Here is a 21582-nt window from a genome sequence, read left to right on the forward strand (position 1 = left end):
CCTTGGAGGAAATTTGCACGGAATGTTGTAGGGATAAGGGAGAGGAGAATATTGATTGTGACAATAACTAAATGTGTTTATTTTTGAAATAAAATGTTTAAAGCAAGAGTCCCATTATTTTACAGCCACACTTCATGACAATAGGCATCTCAGTGACACTCTTTCAAGGTAGCTGCTGATAAACATTTTGGGATGTGAAGTCGTGGTCCAAGAAATTCTTCTATTCCAGACATTTCGTTCAGTCGGCAAGACTCAGTGGAGGAGCCCCTCTGAGGATGTCTAGTGCAGTCCTGGCCGAAATGTCAGGAACAGAAGAATTTCTTGGACCAAGACCTCACATGCCGAAAGGTTTACCAGTGGCTATGTCATTTTGTCATGAAATTCTTCATTCTACTCATGTAAGGGCCAAACAAACATGTGACCGTACATTTTGGTCTTACTTGGATGTAATCAACATCCTCTGAAAGTTCTATTTTATATGGTTATTACACATTTGAGTAATATTCTAGGAGGTGTCACATGGATGATTTGTAAGCAATCTCCTTTACACACTCACTGCATTTTTTGCGGTATACTATCAATGACTCAAAATCTTCCACTTGCATTATCTATGGTTGAGTCTATATGACCATTCCATTTCATACCCCCACAAATTCTTATAATCAGGTATTTGTGCAAGCTTACTGGTTCTGATTATGACTCATTGATACTGTAGTCATAGAATATTACATTTTCTTCATTTTGTGAAATGCAAAATTTTACATTTTGGAATATTTAAAATGTGTTGCCAATCTTTGCACCACCCTAAAATCTTATCAAGATCTGACTGAATATGTGTGCATCATTTCTTAGGCAGTGCTTTTTTATACTGGGTGCTTGGAAACAGTCTGAAAAGCTTATAAGGGTGTTCCAAGGTAGGCTGTGCTAAGAAATAACGGATAAGAAAAACATTTGATATGTGGTGCTATTTTTGAGTTAATTAGAATTGAATTTAGCCAGTTGGATCACTGCACACACAAATTTGAGAAACCCATCAGAGATGGTTTCACCAAATGCTTTCTTCATTCCATTTCCTAAAACTGAATGAGAGAGCAATACATGAGTTGGACATGGGAGAGCAGTACGGATTGAACCCAAAGCTGAGCTGCCGCAGCCACTGTCATGTATGCTATGGGAACAACTGACACTAATTGTTTCTGACCACAAAACTCTACCATCTGGTGAGCAAGATGTATGAGACAGGCAAAATACCCTCAGACTTCAATATAGTTATAACTTCCATAGTAAGATCAGGCATCTCATTTCCTTATTATGATTTTGATTTATATATTTTCAGACATGTCTCAAAGAACTAACTCCATTTTAATCCAGGAGCCCTTATAGAATAAGACACAAAGAAATTACAGACATTGGCTGCGAGCAGGCATTGACTGAAATCAAGGAGGAAAGTTGAAAATTTGTGCCGGGCAGGGATACGAAACCAGGTTTCCTGTTTACTAGGCAGATGCACTGGCCCCTGGTCTGTCTGGCCACCGTGGTCATTGCAACTGCATGGACTGCCCTAACATTCCACCCATCAGACCCAAATTCTCAAATTACCCACACACTATTTATGTAGTGCCCGTTGCCCATTATTGTCTGTCGAGGATATAATGAATTCCAGTTGTAATATAATGTGGCAATAATGTTTTTGTGGTGAAGTCTGGGATGTGTATCATTGCTTAACTCAAGGAAAACAGTGATCAATATACTACATCTTATTACGGATATCCTCCACCAAAAAAATAATATGTATCTTGTGTAATCCGGGGTGCTGTTTCATGATGCTGCTGTATAGGTTCATCTTGATGTTACTGCACCACCACACGGGAATCATGTGATGGTTGAAATAAGTTTCAGTACTTCTTGTTCACAGAGAATTTTATTTTGCATGCCATATGTTCAGTGGCGAAGGTACAGTGTCTGACTCCATGCTGTTGATACAAAGTTCAGTCCAAGACTGACTTAAGACTGACCTCAGACTGACATATGACTGACTGACCTAAGACTGACCTACGGTGGCATACAAATTGCCTCTGTTTATATGATTTTAAACAATTACTGTTATTGTTACATATTGCATTTTGCATATGTAACAAGTAAAATTTTTACATACATCTTCCCAAATTACATAGAAAATTACATGAAATAACAGTGAATAATTTCATACAAAGACAGGAAAGAGTCTGTTTCTATTAAGACTATAAATTACATGTTTTATCATTGCAGCAATATATTTTGTTAATTTAAAATCATCCTGTCATTTTCAGGTGAACAGAGTGATCAGTTTTATTGAATGAAAGGCCTTGATTCAATTAATTAAATTTTGTACAAGTAAAATTTTACATTTCTGTATAGTCATAATTACAGTTCTACTAACTAACACCAATTATAATGTGAGCATGTTCGATCCTGACTGAAAAATCATCATTTCATATTTCTATTAGGTATCCAGATAATTTCTGATTTAAAAACATAAAAATAGCTGTCTCTTGATGACTTGAAATGTCGGAACTTTAATTGTTAATTATTCCATAATTACAATAGCAGGATTGTTCCTACCATGTGCCTGTAGTTAGAATTGTGTGTAAATTATGGTGGTACATTAGCTTTTAATCCAACATGTTTCTTCATTCCATATACTGGTGAGGCGCAACATGAACAATGTTGAAGCAACAGTTTAAATTGGTGTAAATTACTAATATTACACATATGCCCTCTTCAGGAGAGTGGAGATGAGACTGGAATAGGATACAGGATCCTAAAAGGGGTTGTGGTATTACACAATGTCGCCTTAAACCATTCTGTCATCTTGTAAATTAGTCCCCTCATCCAAAACGATATTATTAACTTGTATGACATGACAGTACAAAGAAGAAACTAGTACTACAGGCACCCCATGTCCTATGCAGTGTAAGTTAATCAGAGAATGTGTGCTCTGCTCCACAACTATAGTAAACCTCTTGCTGTTGACATTATTATGCAGATCAGCATACTTAAATATGTGTTTGAATAATAACATATGAAATACTAAACTGATTGTACATGTGATTGGGTGAAAAAGGCTGTGTGCTCTTCACAATGTCTACTTTTGTTTTTGTTTCCACTGTCACTCAGTGCCATGAAAAACATGCAGCAATGCATAATGATCTGGAATGAAATTATGTTTTAATGGTCCATGTTTCAACTGTTATTCAGTAGACTGCATTGCCTCATAGTTTTATTTGGAATGCAATTCCCCCATCATGAATTAGTAATAAAATGTTATGTTGTTATAATTTTTTAATTAACTGGTTGTAGGAACACTTGTCTGACAACCGTAGAGGAGAAATTCTGAGGTCTGGAGTTCACACAGCTATTGTCGGTGCACCTAATGCTGGCAAGAGCAGTTTACTTAATATTATTTGTAAGTGTTTTTACTTTCAGTTTTATAGTTTAACTGTAGACTAGTACAAGAATAGAGTAATTAAATGTGGTATAGTCACAGTAGGCCAACATCCTGTGTATGCCAGGCATGTTCAAAAACCTTGCCCTTTTATTGAAGACATTGTTGTGAATTTGTATCTACATGTATTACCCCAATAGAGAAGTATATTTTTCTGTGGCCTTACCATGCCCCTGTGTCATTATGGGAATCCACAGTTTTCCTGTAGAGCTTTTGCTGTTTCCATGTAAAATTTTGTACCTGACTTTCAGAATTAAATACAAGAGCAGTGGTAAATGAAAGAAATGAAGAAGTCACTGATTTACGACTATATAAGTAGGACACCTTTTGTGACGCTGTCATTGACCAAAATAACAATGAAATTTATTTGTACTATAGTTTTGTGCACATAAATGACAGAAACTCCATAGATGAACTGTTTATTTTATTTCCTCATTTTATCAGTTATTAATTTTGACTAAATTCTCACATAAATAAGTACAGGAAACAAATATGAACATCATTTCTGTAGCTTTGTAATGAAGACCAATAAATGTGTAACAAGAAAAGTTCTACTAAAGTTTTGCCTGTGATCTTCATGACATGAACAAGTCCATCATGCATTGGTTATACTTAATAACTTCTAAGTATAACTATAGCATTTCTCAAGACTTATTAACTTCTGTGCTGCCTTTTGCTTGCAAACTGATCAATTCTGATATACTTTTTTTTCATGTAATTCTGTAAATTATTAATAAGATTTTTATGCATTATTGATTGTTGAACAAAATATGGAACAAACTTGAGGTTATACTCGTGCCATACCATGCTGTTGTATGATGTGGCACCCCCTCCCCTTTTTCTCTTATACACTTTCACCTGTGTCAGTTTTTGCTGCTACATTTGTACTCTGAAAACCACCATGAGGTGTGTGCAGAGGGTACATCCCATTGTAACAGTTATTAGAGTTTCTTCCTGTTCCATTCACATATGGAGTGTGGGAAGAATGATTGTTTGAATGCCGCTGTGCATGCAGCAATCTAATCCTCATGATCCCTGTGTGAGTGTTATGTAGGGGGTTGTAGTATATTCCTAAAGTACTCATTTAAAGCTGGTTCTTGAAACTTTGCCAATAGACTTTCTCAGGACAGTTTACATCTATCTTCAAGAGTCGTCCATTTCAGTTCCTTCAGTATCTATGTGACATCCTCCCACAGATTAAACAAACCTGTGACCATTCGTTCTACCTTTCTCTGTATACGTTCAATATCCTCTGTTAGTCCTATCTGGTATGGGTCCCACACACTTGAGCAGCATTCTAGAACTGATCGCATGAGTGATTTGTAAGCAGTCTCCTTTGTGGACTGGTTACACTTTCCTAGCATCATACCAGTAAACCAAAGTCTACCGCCTGCTTTACATATGGCTGAGTTTTGTGATCATTCCATTTCATATCTCTACAATGAGTTACATCCAGGTATTTGTATGAGTTGGCTCATTCCAAAAGTGACTCACTGGTACTGTAATGATAGGGTACTACACTTTTCACTTGGTGAAGTGAAGTGAAGTGCAAATTTTGACATTTCTGAACAGTTAGAGCAAGTTGCCATCTCTGTACCACATTGAAATCTTATCAAAATCTGGCTGAATATTTATGCAGCTTCTTTCAGGTAGTACTTCATTATAGATAACTGCATCATCTGCAAAAAGAATTTTACTATTAATATTGTTGGCAAGATCATTAATATAAAACATGAACAGCAAGGATCCCAACACACTTCCCTGGGGCACACACAAAATTACTTCTACATCTGATAATGACTCTCCATCCATGGCAACAAGTAATACACATTTATACAAATCTTGCGCTAGGGAGCCACTGACACCCCTCACAGCTTGGCGACCCAAGCAACAGCTTGTGCCCTTGGGCCTTAAACCAGCCCTGGGTGCTGATTTATTTTATATTTCAAGCTTTTTTCCATGATTTAACAGACAGAAGGAAGGAGGAGGAGATTGGTGTTTAACGTCCATGAGGTCTTTAGAGATGTAGCACAAGCTCAGGTTAGGAAAGTTCAGGGAGGAAATTAACTGTGCCCTTTCAAAGGAGCCATCCCAGCATTTGCCTGAAGTGATTTAACAGACAGATTTATGTGCATATGTCATGTCAGGAAGCTTTTCATTTTATTTGATGGGTATGAAAATGTATGAAAAACCAAACTTATACGTCCATTTTTCATTCCTTCCTTCAGGCCTGTTTGTTTTATTTCTGTCTGTTACCTGCTACTTACAGTTGCAAATTTACCTTTGTACTAATTTGTTACATCTTTCCACCCCTTGCTACAAGCCACATCATAATTCCATTTAAGTAACTCTGCAGTTATAGAAAGTCATTTGTGCCACTAGTCACACAGCCACGGAGAAAGGCCAAGTGACCTCAAAAGATAGATGTGATTGTCTTCAGTGAATATTGTTTGTTGCTTGTTGCTTGTTGTTGTTGTGGTCTTCAGTCCAGAGACTGGTTTGATGCAGGTTTCTATGCTACTCTATCCTGTGCCAGCTTTTTCATCTCCCAGTACCTACTGCAACCTACATCCTTCTGAATCTGTTTAGTGTATTCATCTCTTGGTCTCCCTCTATGATTTTTACCCTCCACGCTTCCCTCCAATACTAAATTGGTGATCCCTTGATGCCTCAGAATATGCCCTACCAACTGATCCCTCCTTCTAGTCAAGTTGTGCCACAAATTTCTCTTGTCTCCAATTCTGTTCAATACCTCCTCATTAGTTATGTGATCTACCCATCTCATCTTCAGCATTCTTCTGTAGCACCACATTTCGAAAGATTCTATTCTCTTCTTGTCTAAACTATTTATCGTCCATGTTTCACTTCCATCCATGGCTACACTTCATACAAATACTTTCAGAAACAAGTTCCTGACACTTACATCTTTACTCTCTTCTTCAGAAATGCTTTCCTTGTCATTGCCAGTCTACATTTTATATTCTCTCTACTTCGACCATCATGAGTTATTTTGCTCCCCAAATAGCAAAACTCATTTATTACTTTAAGCGTCTCATTTCCTAATCTAATGCCCGCAGCATTCACTCGATTTAGTTCAACTACATTGCATTATACCTGTTTTGCTTTTGTTGATGTTCATCTTATATCCTCCTTTCAAGACAATTTCCATTCTGTTCAGCTGTTCTTCCAGATCCTTTGCTGTCTCTGACAGAATTACAATGTCATCGGCGAAACTGTAAGTTTTTATTTTTTCTCCATGGACTTTAATTCCTACTCTGAATTTTTCTTTACTGCTTGCTCAATATACAGATTGAATAACATCAGGGATACGCTACAACTCTGTCTCACTCCCATCCCAACCACTGCTTCCCTTTCATGCCCCTCGACTCTTATAACTGCTATCTGGTTTCTGTACAAATTGTAAATAGCCTTTCACTCCCTGTATTTTACCCCTACCACTTTCAGAATTTGAGAGAGAGTATTCCAGTCAATATTGTCAAAAGCTTTCTCTAAGTCTACAAATGCATAAAACGTAGGTTTGCCTTTCTTTAATCTATTTTCTAAGATAAGTCATAGGGTCAGTATTGCCTCACATGTTCCAACATTTCTTCGGAATCCAAAAAGATCTTCCCCGAGGTCGGCTTCTACCAGTTTTTCCATTCGTCCGTAAAGGATTTGTGTTAGTATTTTGCAGCCATGGTGTATTAAGCTGATAGTTCGGTAATTTTCACATTTGTCAACACCTGCTTTCTTTGGGATTGGAATTATTATATTCTTCTTGAAGTCTGAGGGTATTTCACCTGTCTCATACATCTTACTCACTATATGGTAGAGTTTTGTTAGGTCTGGTTCTCCCAAGGCTGTGGAAAGTTCTAATGGAATGTTGTCTACTCCTGGGGCCTTGTTTCAACTTAGGTCTTTCAGTGCTCTGTCAAACTCTTCACGCAGTATCATATCTTCTATTTCATCTTCATCTACATTCTTTTCCATTTCTATAATATTGTCCTCAAGAACATCGCCCTTGTATAGACCCTCTATATACTCCTTCCACCTTTCTGCTTTCGCTTCTTTGCTTAGAACTGGGTTTCCATCTGAGCTCTTGATATTCATGCAAGTGGTTCTCTTTTCTCCAAAGGTCTCTTTAATTTTCCTGTAGGCAGTATCTATCTTACCCCTAGTGATATGCGCTTCTATATCCTTACAGTTGTCCTCTAGCCATCCCTGCTTAGCCGTTTTGCACTTCCTGTCGATCTCATGTTTGAGACGTTTGTATTCCTTTTTGCCTGCTTCATTTACTCCATTTTTATGTTTTCTACTTTCATCAATCAAATTCAATATCTTTTCTGTTACCCCAAGCATTTCTATTTGCCCTCATCTTTTTACCTACTTGATCCTCTGCTACCTTCACTCTTTCATCTCTAAAAGCTACTCATTCTTCTTTCTCTTCTGTATTTCTTTCCCCCATTCTTGTCAATCGTTCCCTAATGCTCTCCGTGAAGCTCTCTACTACTTCAGGTTCTTTCAGTTTATCCAGGTCCCATCTCCTCAAATTCCTACCTTTTTGCAGTTTCTTCAGTTTTAATCTACAGTTCATGACCAATAGATTGTGGTCAGAGTCTACATCTGCCCCTGGAAATGTCTTACAATTTAAAACCTGATTCCTGAATCTCTGTCTTACCATTATATAATCTTTCTGATACCTTCTAGTATCCCCAGACTTCTTCCATGTATACAACCTTCTTTTATGATTCTTGAACCAAGTGTTAGCTATGATTAAGTTATGCTCTGTGCAAAATTCTACCAGGAGGCTTCCTCTTTCTTTTCTTACTCCCATTCCTTATTCACCTACTACATTTCCTGCTCTTCCTTTTCTTACTATCGAGTTCCAGTCACCCGTGGATATTAAATTTTTGTCTCGCTTCACTATCTGAATAATTTATTTTACCTCATCATACATTTCATCAATCTCTTTGTCATCTGCGGAGCTAGTTGGCATTTAAACTTGTACTATTGTGATAGGTGTGGGCTTCGTATCTATCTTGGGCACAATAATGCGTTCACTATGCTGTTTGTAGTAGCTTACCTGCATTCCTATTTTCCTATTTATTATTAAACCTACTCCTGCATTACCCCTATTTGATTTTGTATTTGTAACCCTGTATTCACCTGACCAAAAGTCTTGTTCCTCCTGCCACCAAACTTCACTAATTCCCACTATATCTAACTTTAATCTATCCATTTCCCTTTTTAAATTTTCTAACCTACCTGCCCGATTAAGGGATCTGACATTCCACGCTCCGATCCATATAATGCCAGTTTTCTTTCTCCTGATAACAGCATCCTCCTGAGTAGTCCGTGCACAGAGATCTGAATGGGGGACTATTTTACCTCCAGAACATTTTATCCAAGAGGACACCATCATCATTTAACCATACAATAAAGCTGCATGCCCTTGGGAAAAATTATGGCCGTAGTTTCCCCTTACTTTCAGCCATTCGCAGTACCAGCACAGCAAGGCTGTTTTGGTTAGTATTACCAGGCCAGATCAGTCAATCATCCAGACTGTTGCCCCTGCAACTGCTGAAAAGGCTGTTGCCCCTCTTCAGGAACCACACGATTGTCTGGCCTCTCAACAGATACCCCTCTGTTGTGGTTGCACCTACGGTACGGTTATCTGTATCGCTGAGGCACGCAAGCCTCCCCACCAATGGCAATGTCCATGCTTCATGGGGGGTGCTGCTTGATATAGTGTGTGAAAGTCACTTGATCTTTTCTCTTTCTGTAGGTGCATATAAAATGTTCTGACTTCGCAGTTTTCATTAATTACTAGAATATAATGGAACTAATGTGGATCTATACAGTATGCTGAGATATAAAGCATAGCCTGTTATAACTACTTACTTGTGTTGTATTTCAATATTGTATACAAACTAGGACAGCATAAATAGTGGCAGCTTTGTTTAATCCATGGGAGAGTGTTGCAGACATACTGAAAACCCCAAACTTAACTTATGAACACCTGAAGATATATGCCAAATATCGTGTGAGTGGGGTCCACCTTTAGCAAAACACTATTTTTTTTTTTTGTCCCAGACATGTTTCACTGCAGTTGCAGCATCGTCAGTGGTTGTTTTTTTTTTTTATTGTTATGACTTCTTACCACATGGTGTGATTTTCCTGTTGTATTACATTTTTATAGTGTCTATTTTTCTTTACAGTTTGTCACTTGCAAAGTTTCTTTTTTTGTCATCTTATTCATTGCAAAGTTCAGTGTTTTGAGTTGTCACTGTCACTGTCTATCATCCGTGATAACTAGATCTTGTTATCACAGCTGATAGACAGTGGCAGTGACAGTGACAGTGACAACTCAAAACACTGAACTTTGCAATGAATAAGATGACAAAAAAAGAAACTTTGCAGGTGACAAACTGTAAAGAAAAACAGACACTATAAAAGCGTAATACAGCAGGAAAACCACACCATGTGGTAAGAAGCCCTAACAATAAAAAAAACCACTGATGATGCTGCAATTGCAGTGAAACATGTCTGGGACAAAAACAAAATAGTGTTTTGCTAAATGTGGACCCCATTCAAAAGCATATGTTATTTTTAAGGCAAACACAGACAAAAGAGCTTTAACATAAAGATGATTATCTTCTTAATAAGTTGCAGAAACCAGTATTCAGTAAGAAATCTATGAATATACTACAACCCACTCCATATCACTTCTGAAGGGACCATGAAGACAAGACAAGATAGGATATCGATGTGAGAGCAGTAGGTACTGAACCATCATGTGCCACTTCACACATTACTTCTGTAAAGATCACGACCCTAAAACATTCAGAAGACAACAGTTAAATCATTACTTTTTATTTGACTGAACACTTTATTTCTGATGACAAATGGTTAATAAACACACCTGTTTTTCTCCTTTCCACATACTTAGCACTCTGGCTACTTTTCTGACTTCAGTCAACCTCACATTATTCCACTTTCCATGCTCTGTTTGTGAATGGAACAGGTAAGGAAATGACTAGTAGTGGTACAAGGTACCCTCTGCCATGCACCATGTAGTGGGTGACTTGCAGAGTATGTATGTAGATGAAGATACTACCTTCAGCCCAACAAACATACCCCAAAGACCTGGTAACCTTACTACCATAACCATACTTTAAAGCTTTGGGAAACAACGAGAAAAAAAAGAAAAGAAAACCCTTAGGTCAGAAAAATATAGATCAAACAAGATGGTATAGAATAAAATGTTAATTGCCTGCCTTGACTCGTACACCACTATTACATCATCATTATGACATTCATCCATCATTCAAATACTCTCATTTATCAGATAATACCTTAATGAATGTATATAAACGACTGCATCAAACAGATCAACATAGTACCTACAAGTCAGAGTCCCTTCATCAAGAAATTGTAGCAGCTAATAACATCAGTATTCAAGACAGGAGGAAGGGCAGTAATGGTCATAAATTTTTAATCTGTTTATTGCAGATTGATTTCAACTGCTGCATAGCAATCTTTAGTGCAGTTATATCCAAGTCATGGTCGCTCATCATAAATAAAATTGGATGTGGCACCACATTGACATCACAGATAACAAAAAATTAAACTTTTATCTTGGATCTCATTAATACAGTAATGGAGCATGCTGTTCCTGAAGGAAACAAACCAGAAGGAAATTGGAATCAATTAATAAAGTTTGATATTGATATTACTTTGTTAATAACTCAATTGTATGAGTATGGTGCTGAAGTTACTAAGTTGTCATACCTTCAGGAATGGATAATACTGAATCTAAGCAATAATTAAATTCTCTCCCAATGTTTTTCCCCTTATAGTTTTGTCCCTTTCTCATTTGTCTATATTTTTATTTTCACACACCCTGTATTAACACTATTATTTTAATTGTTCATTGAAAAATTTAAAAAATCAACAGTATAAAATTGAAAACCACTTTACATCTCACTATCACACACATAGAATCTCTTTTCTTATTTGCAAACTGATATGCCCAGTTGTCTGTTGAGACGGGGTAAGTGCACATAAGGGCCCATGGTACTGCTCTTGTTGATCAACACTGCCTGCTGGTGTTAATTCAGTGGAATGGGGTTAACACTCCAACACAGATCAATTACTCAACCCTGCACAAGCGTAGTGTTGCACTTGTTGGTGCAATTCAATTGTCCACAACTGCTGCAGGGGTGGGAAGCAAGCTGACTCACTTCTACTTTGCGCAGAGTTGACATCTAACCCTGGGAAGACTTGCTGCATTTGACAAGGAGACACACCTGTGCTGTGTTGGTCCAATATATTATTTGCTTTTTGCTTCCACTGATGCTGGCAGCTCTTCACGTGTCAAGTGCAGGAAATAAAAGCTTACAACACCTAAGCATCTGCTGTCTGTTTGCCTGCTTAATCCTACACATGTGCATCCCTCTCACACTACTTTCTTCACACTCAATCCTGTTTGATCTAGCACTGCTATCATTTTTCATTGCAAATATCACCTCAAAAGCTAATAAAGTCGCTCGTTGCCCATAAAGTATTTTAACCATCACTGTATTCTAGCTGTTACCACTGTGTTGCAAAGCTCGCAGTTTGCTCTTTTCTTCTCTATCCTGTTCCTTTTCACACCATAAAAAATATTGGGTCTTTTCTTCTTTCTTATACATTTCATATATTTGATATGATTGTGAATCTTTTGTCTCCTTCTTCTTTGTAATCTTATTCTGGTTTTATCCCTCTTTCTTTGGGGTGCATAACCTCTGCCTACATTCTCTCCCTGGCATTTTGATCCACATATTAATTTCAACTTTATTTCAATATGTCCATATTCTTTCAGGAATACCACCTCAAAATCAGTGTTGCTTTATACTATAGTTCCTATGAATTTGTGCCGTTTGTCTACCAATAACTTCCTTGATTCAAAACTGACCTTTTCCTCTTCTGTCCAACCAGTCAGCAAGCCTCCTTTGAAGTTTGCCAAAAGTGAGACAGTGTGGATTGATTCATATCAGATTTGTCAGTGCCCCTTAAGCGAGAGTCATGACACTGTAGAAGCATTGTTCCATTGTGTATGCAACACAAACCTGCCTGTAACTCCTTTTTCATACATTCTTGTGTAGCTTCTTCTGTCTTGTTATTGTTCTTGGCAATTGCATTCCTTGCTGTTTCCATTTGGTTATAGAGTCCATCACATATCTTGCATGTTTCCACTACTGTGCAGAAGGAAGGTGGCGGCGATTGAGAAGTTTAGTGAATTTGTGCCTCCAGTTATTTCGAATTTTCAAATGTTATCCGGCATCAATAGCAAGAAGATGATCAACAAAAGTGCTTCGCAAAGTTTCAAGTCTAGTGCCACGCAGAAAACCTGCAGTGAAAAATCATCCAAATCAAAATGTAAGTGTGTAACATGTGAAGTCCATCCTGACAAAGCAAAACTAGTTGAAACTATTAATTCGTTGCAAGAAATTGTGCGCAGATCCTTGGCAGAAAACAGAGTGTTAGCTGATAGACTCAAATGTCTTGAAAATGATCATGGAAAACTAAAAACTGCCGAGCAGGGCGTAAGTGAATTCGACAGAAATAAAGTGTACACAGTAACCGATGATTCCGTCGCCATTTCACGTTTTGCAACAGATTCTGGGTGTACCGGTAACGCTAAACATAGCGCAATCATTTCGTCGTCTTTAGTAATAAATTCTCCTGCCGTGCTCCAAAAAACGGTAGGCCTATCTACAAAAGATCAAATCGTGCACCATCTGAAAGAAAAGCCTGTTATTAAGCAAAATGTGGAACCTACACAACAGAGTCCATGTAAAATAAAGTGTGCAGATATCGTAAATAGTGTTTCTTCTTCAGTAATAGTTCAAAAAAACAAATTCAATATCCTACTACAAACATTGTGAAAAACAAACTTCTGCTGCATACAAAAAAATTTGCTCCCAAGACCGCAAAGTTAACTCAGGTTCATAGTTATCAAAAAAGGTTACCAAATGTGCAAAAACAGAATATATCTACGCAGCAAAAACACGTTTCAAAACCTTCTAGCCCCAAAACTGTGATGAACAAAAAAATTTGTGTGCTTGGTGACAGTCATGGACGTGGAATTTCAGCACTATTGAAAGATAAATGTAATTTAATGGTAACAGGTTTTGTGAAGCCAGGAGCGCAGTTTTGTGAGGTAAATAAACTAACAAACTCTACTGATGTATCTCACTTAAGTAATTGTGATTTTGTCGTGCTTCTAGGTGGTTCAAACGATATATATAGGAATGAAACAAAAGGGTTTGCAAAAGAAATGAAGGAATGCTTAAACAACCTATTACATACAAATGTACTCATTGTTAACATTCCTCATCGTTATGATTTGCCTTCCTGGTCCTGTGTCAACCAAGAAATTTGCATTGCAAACAAACTGATATCAGAAATACACTCCTGGAAATTGAAATAAGAACACCGTGAATTCATTGTCCCAGGAAGGGGAAACTTTATTGACATATTCCTGGGGTCAGATACATCACATGATCACACTGACAGAACCACAGGCACATAGACACAGGCAACAGAGCATGCACAATGTCGGCACTAGTACAGTGTATATCCACCTTTCGCAGCAATGCAGGCTACTATTCTCCCATGGAGACGATCGTAGAGATGCTGGATGTAGTCCTGTGGAACGGCTTGCCATGCCATTTCCACCTGGCGCCTCAGTTGGACCAGCGTTCGTGCTGGACGTGCAGACCGCGTGAGACGACGCTTCATCCAGTCCCAAACATGCTCAATGGGGGACAGATCCGGAGATCTTGCTGGCCAGGGTAGTTGACTTACACCTTCTAGAGCACGTTGGGTGGCACGGGATACATGCGGACGTGCATTGTCCTGTTGGAACAGCAAGTTCCCTTGCCAGTCTAGGAATGGTAGAACGATGGGTTCGATGACGGTTTGGATGTACCGTGCACTATTCAGTGTCCCCTCAACGATCACCAGTGGTGTACGGCCAGTGTAGGAGATCGCTCCCCACACCATGATGCCGGGTGTTGGCCCTGTGTGCCTCGGTCGTATGCAGTCCTGATTGTGGCGCTCACCTGCACGGCGCCAAACACGCATACGACCATCATTGGCACCAAGGCAGAAGCGACTCTCATCGCTGAAGACGACACGTCTCCATTCGTCCCTCCATTCACGCCTGTCGCGACACCACTGGAGGCAGGCTGCACGATGTTGGGGCGTGAGCGGAAGACGGCCTAACGGTGTGCGGGACTGTAGCCCAGCTTCATGGAGACGGTTGCGAATGGTCCTCGCCGATACCCCAGGAGCAACAGTGTCCCTAACTTGCTGGGAAGTGGCGGTGCGGTCCCCTACGGCACTGCGTAGGATCCTACGGTCTTGGCGTGCATCCGTGCGTCGCTGCGGTCCGGTCCCAGGTCGACGGGCACGTGTACCTTCCGCCGACCACTGGCGACAACATCGATGTACTGTGGAGACCTCACGCCCCACGGGTTGAGCAATTCGGCGGTACGTCCACCCGGCCTCCCACATGCCCACTATACGCCCTCGCTCAAAGTCCGTCAACTGCACGTACGGTTCACGTCCACGCTGTCGCGGCATGCTACCAGTGTTAAAGACTGCGATGGAGCTCCGTATGCCACGGCAAACTGGCTGACACTGACGGCGGCGGTGCACAAATGCTGCGCAGCTAGCGCCATTCGACGGCCAACACCGCGGTTCCTGGTGTGTCCGCTGTGCCGTGCGTGTGATCATTGCTTGTACAGCCCTCTCGCAGTGTCCGGAGCAAGTATGGTGGGTCTGACACACCGGTGTCAATGTGTTCTTTTTTCCATTTCCAGGAGTGTATGTTCTACATTTCATAACGTAGAGATGATTGATACATACAATTTAGGAAGAAGATTTCATACAGCTCATGGACTACATTTAAATATGTTAGGAAAAGACCAAATAGTAGAAAAACTCCGAAATCATATCCTGAAGAAATCAGCCCCAAGTATCAAGATCGCCAAACAACCACAAATTACAAAATGGTTTAGGCCAAAAACAGAAGCTTTGATGGAAGCAGAACTGTGTCAAGCACTCAAAACCGTCTCTGCTACTGAAAATTGCGTGCAAGAAGCCACACACAAAATAAAATCTCGGCAAATTTTTTAGGGTAAGTGCTGTCAGAAATACCTTTAGAAAAGAAATTAATTAAACCCTTAACTGAAAAGTCACAAAGTCCATCATTTCTTGTATTACTCCATAATGTCCAGTCATTCAGAAATAAGATCCAAATGCTGGAAGTGTTACTTCAGTCTCAAATAAATCCAGATGTAATATGTATTACCAAACACTGGCTGTCTAAAGAAGAAATTCAGTCAACCTCTATTCCAAGGTACTCATTAACAAGCTTCTATTGTAGGAATTTCTCCACACATGGCAGTACTGCTATATTTGTAAAGGACCAGATAAAATTCAGTGAGGTAGGCCTAAATGAACAGATTGCATTATCTGAAGATAAGGAATTTGAGCTTTCTATGGTTAAGCTGCCTGAACTAAACTATATAATTATAAATGTATACAGAGCACCAAGTAGTAATATTCCAAATTTTATGACCAAATTAGAAGCTCTGCTGAATAGTGTCAGCTCATTAAATATGAGAATAATACTTTGTGGCGATTTTATCATTGATTTATCAAAAAACAGTAATGCTAAACTTCATTTGTTAAACATGACCAAATCCTTTAATATGATCCCCACAATACACTCTCCAACAAGATCAACAGAGCATACTGATTCAATAATTGACCAAATCTTCATAACTGATACTTGTTACAAATTCACTGGCGAAGTACTGAGCATGGGATACAGTGACCATGATGCTCAGCTACTGAGCGTTGACATGGAAAATAGTAAAATCAGCCCCAAAAAAGTATTTCAAGGAAGAAACTTTTCAGATGGCAATATTAGGATTTTTAACTTCCTATTAGCTAAGGAAAATTGGGACAGTGTTTACATGCAAACAACTGTTGATAATATGTTCTTAAGCTTCCATAACACCTTCCTTTATTACTTTAATACAGCATTTCCTTTTGAAACAAAAACTTCAAGCAATCAAAATAGAAATTCGTGGGTAACAAAAGGAATCAAAATTTCTAGTGAGAAAAACAGATTTCTCCAATATTGCTCCAAAAAATACATAGTCACTGAAGAATTTTCTGACTATTGTAAAGCCTACAAAAAAACTTATCTTAGAGTGATTAAATAGGCAAAACTTTTATGGAATGACAGTTTCATAAGAAACTCTTCAAACAAAATGAAAGCTATGTGGAAAGTTATTAAAAAAGAAACTTGTAGTTCAACACCTAAAAAGGAAAACATTTCTCTAACACTTAATGACTCTAAGGTCACAGATCCATACACAGTTGTAAACAAGTTCAGTGAATATTTCACCTCACTAGCAGAAGATCTCATTCAGGCAAACTGCAAGGTATCGTTCTTCAATTCCACCAATACGTCAAACAGCACTAATGCTACAATGTTTGTTTATGAAACAAACCCTGATGAAATTATGAACATAATAAAATTGTTACGCAATAAAATCTCTAGTGGCTATGATGAAGTACCTGACCTCATATTAAAGGTGTGTGCTCTCCATATAGTAAAGCCATTATCAACCATCTACAACCAATCATTAAAAACTGGCATTTTTCCAGATGCTCTCAAAATAGCTAAAGTCTCACCATTACTAAAGAAAGGTTCCCCTGATTTAGTATCCAATTATAGACCATTATCCATATTAAGCATCTTTTCAAAAATCCTGGAAAAACTTTTTTATGATAGGCTTATAAATTTCATAAAAAACCACGCACCAATCAGCATCCAACAACATGGTTTTAGTAAATCTTTATCCACCCAGACAGCAATTTTTGAACTGTTGGACCACATACTGAAATCAATTGACCAACATAATATAGCTGCAGGTATCTTCTTAGATCTCTCTAAAGCCTTTGACATACAATATCATAAAATACTGCTTGCTAAATTGGAAAGAAGAGGAATAAGAGGTGTGGCTCACAACTGGCTATGCTCTTACCTACAAAACCGCAGACAGAAGGTATCACTTCAATACGATATTAATGTACAGAATAAAATAAATAACACAGTTTTCCTCTCGGAGGAAAGAACAATAAGATATGGTGTTCCCCAGGGTTCTGTTCTAGGGCCATTACTTTTCCTCATTTACATAGATGATCTTGTTGAACGTATGAGCCCACAAAAACCATCCTGTTTGCTGATGATACAAGCATAGTGTTGACTGGATCTAGCCCTGAATCCCTTCAGACAATATCTGATAACTCTATGAAAAAACTTTCTGAGTGGTTTAACAAAAATGGCCTAATTGTTAATAGTGGGAAAACTGTATGTATCAACTTCCATCTAATTCCCACATCCAGTCAAAAAACTATCCAAGTAAAGTTAAATAATGATAAAATTGAAAATGTAAATGCAACAAAATTTTTGGGTCTATGGGTCCAACAAAATTTAAAATGGGACACACATATTATCAACTTATCAAAGAAACTCTCATCATTGTGCTATGGACTAAGAATACTAAAATCTACTACAAGTAAATCCACACTAATGCAAGCATACCATGCGCAGTTCCACTCATTGCTCCGCTATGGAATCATCTTTTGGGGAAATTCAACTCACAGCACAAATATATTTAAACTACAAAAAAGAGCACTGAGGATAATCTGTGGCCTCGAAAAGCTGGAATCCTGTAAATGTCAATTTATAAAACTTAATGTTCTAAGCATCCCATCCCTATTCATTCAAGAAACAATCCTATTCACCAGGGAATACCTCTCAAGAACAGGCAAATTAATCCAAAACAATGATATACATGCTCATTATACCAGAGGGCAATCTAATATCCATCAAATTTTTTCAAGGACATAATCATACCAAAAATATATAACTCATCTGGGTGTTGTATTACACAATAAAATTCCAGAACAAATAAAAACTGCTCCAGATCCAATATTTAAAAATAAACTAAAGGCATTTCTGACAAAGCACTGTTTCTACTCAGTACAAGAATTCCTGGAAATGAAAAATTATAAAGTTCCTTTGTAAAATACTGTGATTAGAGTAAAACATTCTGTAGGCAAAATAATAACCTAATTTCTACTATACACAACTATGTTTCAGTTTCACTTCCCAAAATTTTTCAACTCGCTTTTTGAATGTACAAGTACACATTCTATTAGTATTAAAACTTAATTGTCTGTGAAATCTCAATGTTAATTTCATGTTTAATGTAGTTTTTAAATGACATTACCCTTCTGTTGTGTTTCCAGTTGACATTTTCACTATTCTGTAATCTCAGTGATTATTTGTGTAAATTTAAAGTAGCACTACATTGCCTACATGTTTCTTAGTTCCCCATGTAAATTGTTTGTATTCTCTGTATGTGAAGTTACTATATTCATCAATAAACAATTTTGTGTACATTTTTTAAATAATATTTGTTAAGAAAAATGACTTGTCCTATATCATGTGTACTTTGTACAATATGTGATCCACAGGATAAATAAATAAATACAAGTACAATACAAATACTGTCTTCTTCATTTTGGTGGCATCACTACACACTTCTTGTATATTCACGTTATATCTTCTCATGGTTCTTTTAAAGATAAATCTGCACTCACTTGGATTTCCTGCTCCATTGCTGCGACTGTTTCAGCTTGGTTTTCTAGCCCTGCCCCCAAGTTGCCAATTTGGAAATTCCTTTAATCAGTTGTTTCTTCCTAAGCCCTCAAATTCAGCTAATGCTCTTCTGGCTTATGAAATACTGACTGTAGAATTTCTTTTAAGTTGTTCTTTGTCTTTTATTCATTGTATCTCCCATTTTTCCTTCTCTTTTGACCATTATGTCTCCTGCACTTCCTTCTCTCTTAGTTATCATGCCTAGTATTCTTTCTTTCCTCTCATTATTAAAATAATTAATGCAGTAATTTGATTTTGTAATTCTGCATCACTACTAGTCATGTCTTCCTATAGTTGATCTCCCCTCTCTCTGAATGTATTACTGTCCTAAAATCCTGAATTCTTAGATTTGTCCCCTTCCTCCGATTTGCTGTAATCCTGGCCCTTTTTATCTTGGTAAATACATTGCCGTTTTGCCCATAAGGATAATTTGCAATAATACAAATCTAACAGTCGCCACTCAGTTTGACCAGAATCTTCACATGTTATTTCATACTCAAATATACAGCTGTTAGTCCCAAACATTGTACTGCAGCAATTGTAGGCAAAACTATGACATTGCTTCTTGCAGCATTTCATTTCTGCTATCTTCAGTTGCTATGGCAGCCTAGTGTAGAATGCCCTGCAGTGTTGAAAACTGCTCCATAACATTATTGAGATTGCTGCAGTTGTTCAACATGTAATGTAAATCTATTCTCTCTTTTCGTTTAGCAAGTTCACTGAACACCTCAGTCCAACTGCATGGTTCATTACGCTGGTTCCTACAAGTCATTCAACAGTGCACCCTCAGCCATAGATCATCATCATCATCATCATCATCATCATCATCATCACCATCAAAAGCATCAGTCTCTTAACAACCACTTTCATTTTAATATTTTGGTTTCACTAGTTCTCCTATGCATTCTTCTTCAGTGAAGATTGTCCTAATTACTTGTCGCCAATTATAAGGTATCGGCACAGGGGAGAAGAAACTGAACCGCCATGTACCATATTACTCATTAGTCCATTAAAGCTCACAACCATAAAACTTAGAAAATGACAATGAAATCAAAACTTTTTATTAGGCATAAATCTTATTTCTGATGGCAAATGATTAATAAACAAAATTTTTATCCTTTCATTTACTTAGCTCAGGGGTTACTTTTCTAACTTCAAATCGTCACATGTTAGTCCACTCACCATTCTACCTCCATCTCTGCTAAATATAACCAAAAGAATGAAATTTTGACTGTGCAGTGGAGTGTGCGCTGATATGAAACTTCATGGCAGATTAAAACTGTGTGCCGGACGGGGACTCGAACTCGGGACATTTGCCTTTCACGGGCAAGTGCTCTACCGAATGAGCTACCTAAGCACGACTCACGACCCATCTTCACTGTCACAATTCGGCCAGTACCTCGTCTCATACCTTCCAAACTTCACAGAGGCTCTCCCGCGTAACTTGTAGGACTAGCACTCCTGGAAGAAAGGATGTTGCAGAGACATAGCTTAGCCACAGCCTGGGGGATGTTTCCAGAATAAAATTTTCTCTTTGCAGCGGAGTGTGTGCTGATATGAAAATTGGGGCTGTTAGGATGGGTCATGAATCGTGCTTGGGTAGCTCATTCGATAGAGCACTTGCCCATGAAAGGCAAAGGTCCCGAGTCTCTGTTTGGCACACAGTTTTAAGGTACCAGGAAGTTTCATAATCCAAAGAGCTCCAAAGACATTGTAATCTTACTATTGCAACCTTAAACTGCACTCCATATGCAAATGGAACAGGAAGATGTCCTAATAAGTGATGCCTTGTGAAGTACCCTCTGCCATGCACTTCTCTGTGATTTGCAGTTTATAAATGTAGATGTAAAAATACTCTGGCAGAAGTCATTTTATATTGGCAGTGTGATTTTTCCTTACATACAGGTAGACGTCAAGCTGCCATAGTATCTCCTGTGGCAGGAACAACACGTGATGTGCTAGAACTGACAATTGACGTTGGTGGATACCCAATGATCTTAGCAGACACAGCTGGTCTGAGGCAAGAAGTAGTGGATGAAATTGAAAAAGAAGGTGTATCTCGAGCACAAAACAAAGCTGCTAGTGCTGATTTTCTGCTGCTGGTTGTTGATGCTCCTTCAATAATGAATAATTCTAAAATACAAGATATTAGGTTTGTTTCCTGTACATAGTATATATTACACTCGATAAGTAATACATGCTACTGCTGCTTCTGTTGATGGTGGTGGTAGTAGGAGTTGTAGTGGTGGTGGTGTTGGTGTTGGTGGTGGTAGTAGTGGTAGTGGTAGTGGTGGTGTATGTGTGT

The 21582-nt window shown here is 38.2% G+C and overlaps 1 protein-coding gene across 2 annotated transcripts in view; it reads left to right on the forward strand.

Annotated features, from left to right (window-relative positions):
* Positions 1–21582, forward strand: part of LOC126095240 (tRNA modification GTPase GTPBP3, mitochondrial) — a 153268-nt gene that overhangs the window by 77865 nt on the left and 53821 nt on the right. For both annotated transcript variants that reach the window (XM_049909991.1, XM_049909992.1), the window contains exons 5-6: positions 3340–3445; positions 21183–21429. In XM_049909991.1, the coding sequence (XP_049765948.1) occupies positions 3340–3445; positions 21183–21429 (353 nt within the window). The remainder of the gene's footprint in view (positions 1–3339; positions 3446–21182; positions 21430–21582) is intronic.

Source organism: Schistocerca cancellata, chromosome 8, assembly GCF_023864275.1.
Source record: "Schistocerca cancellata isolate TAMUIC-IGC-003103 chromosome 8, iqSchCanc2.1, whole genome shotgun sequence".
In the NCBI taxonomy this organism is placed as follows: Eukaryota; Metazoa; Arthropoda; class Insecta; order Orthoptera; family Acrididae; genus Schistocerca; species Schistocerca cancellata.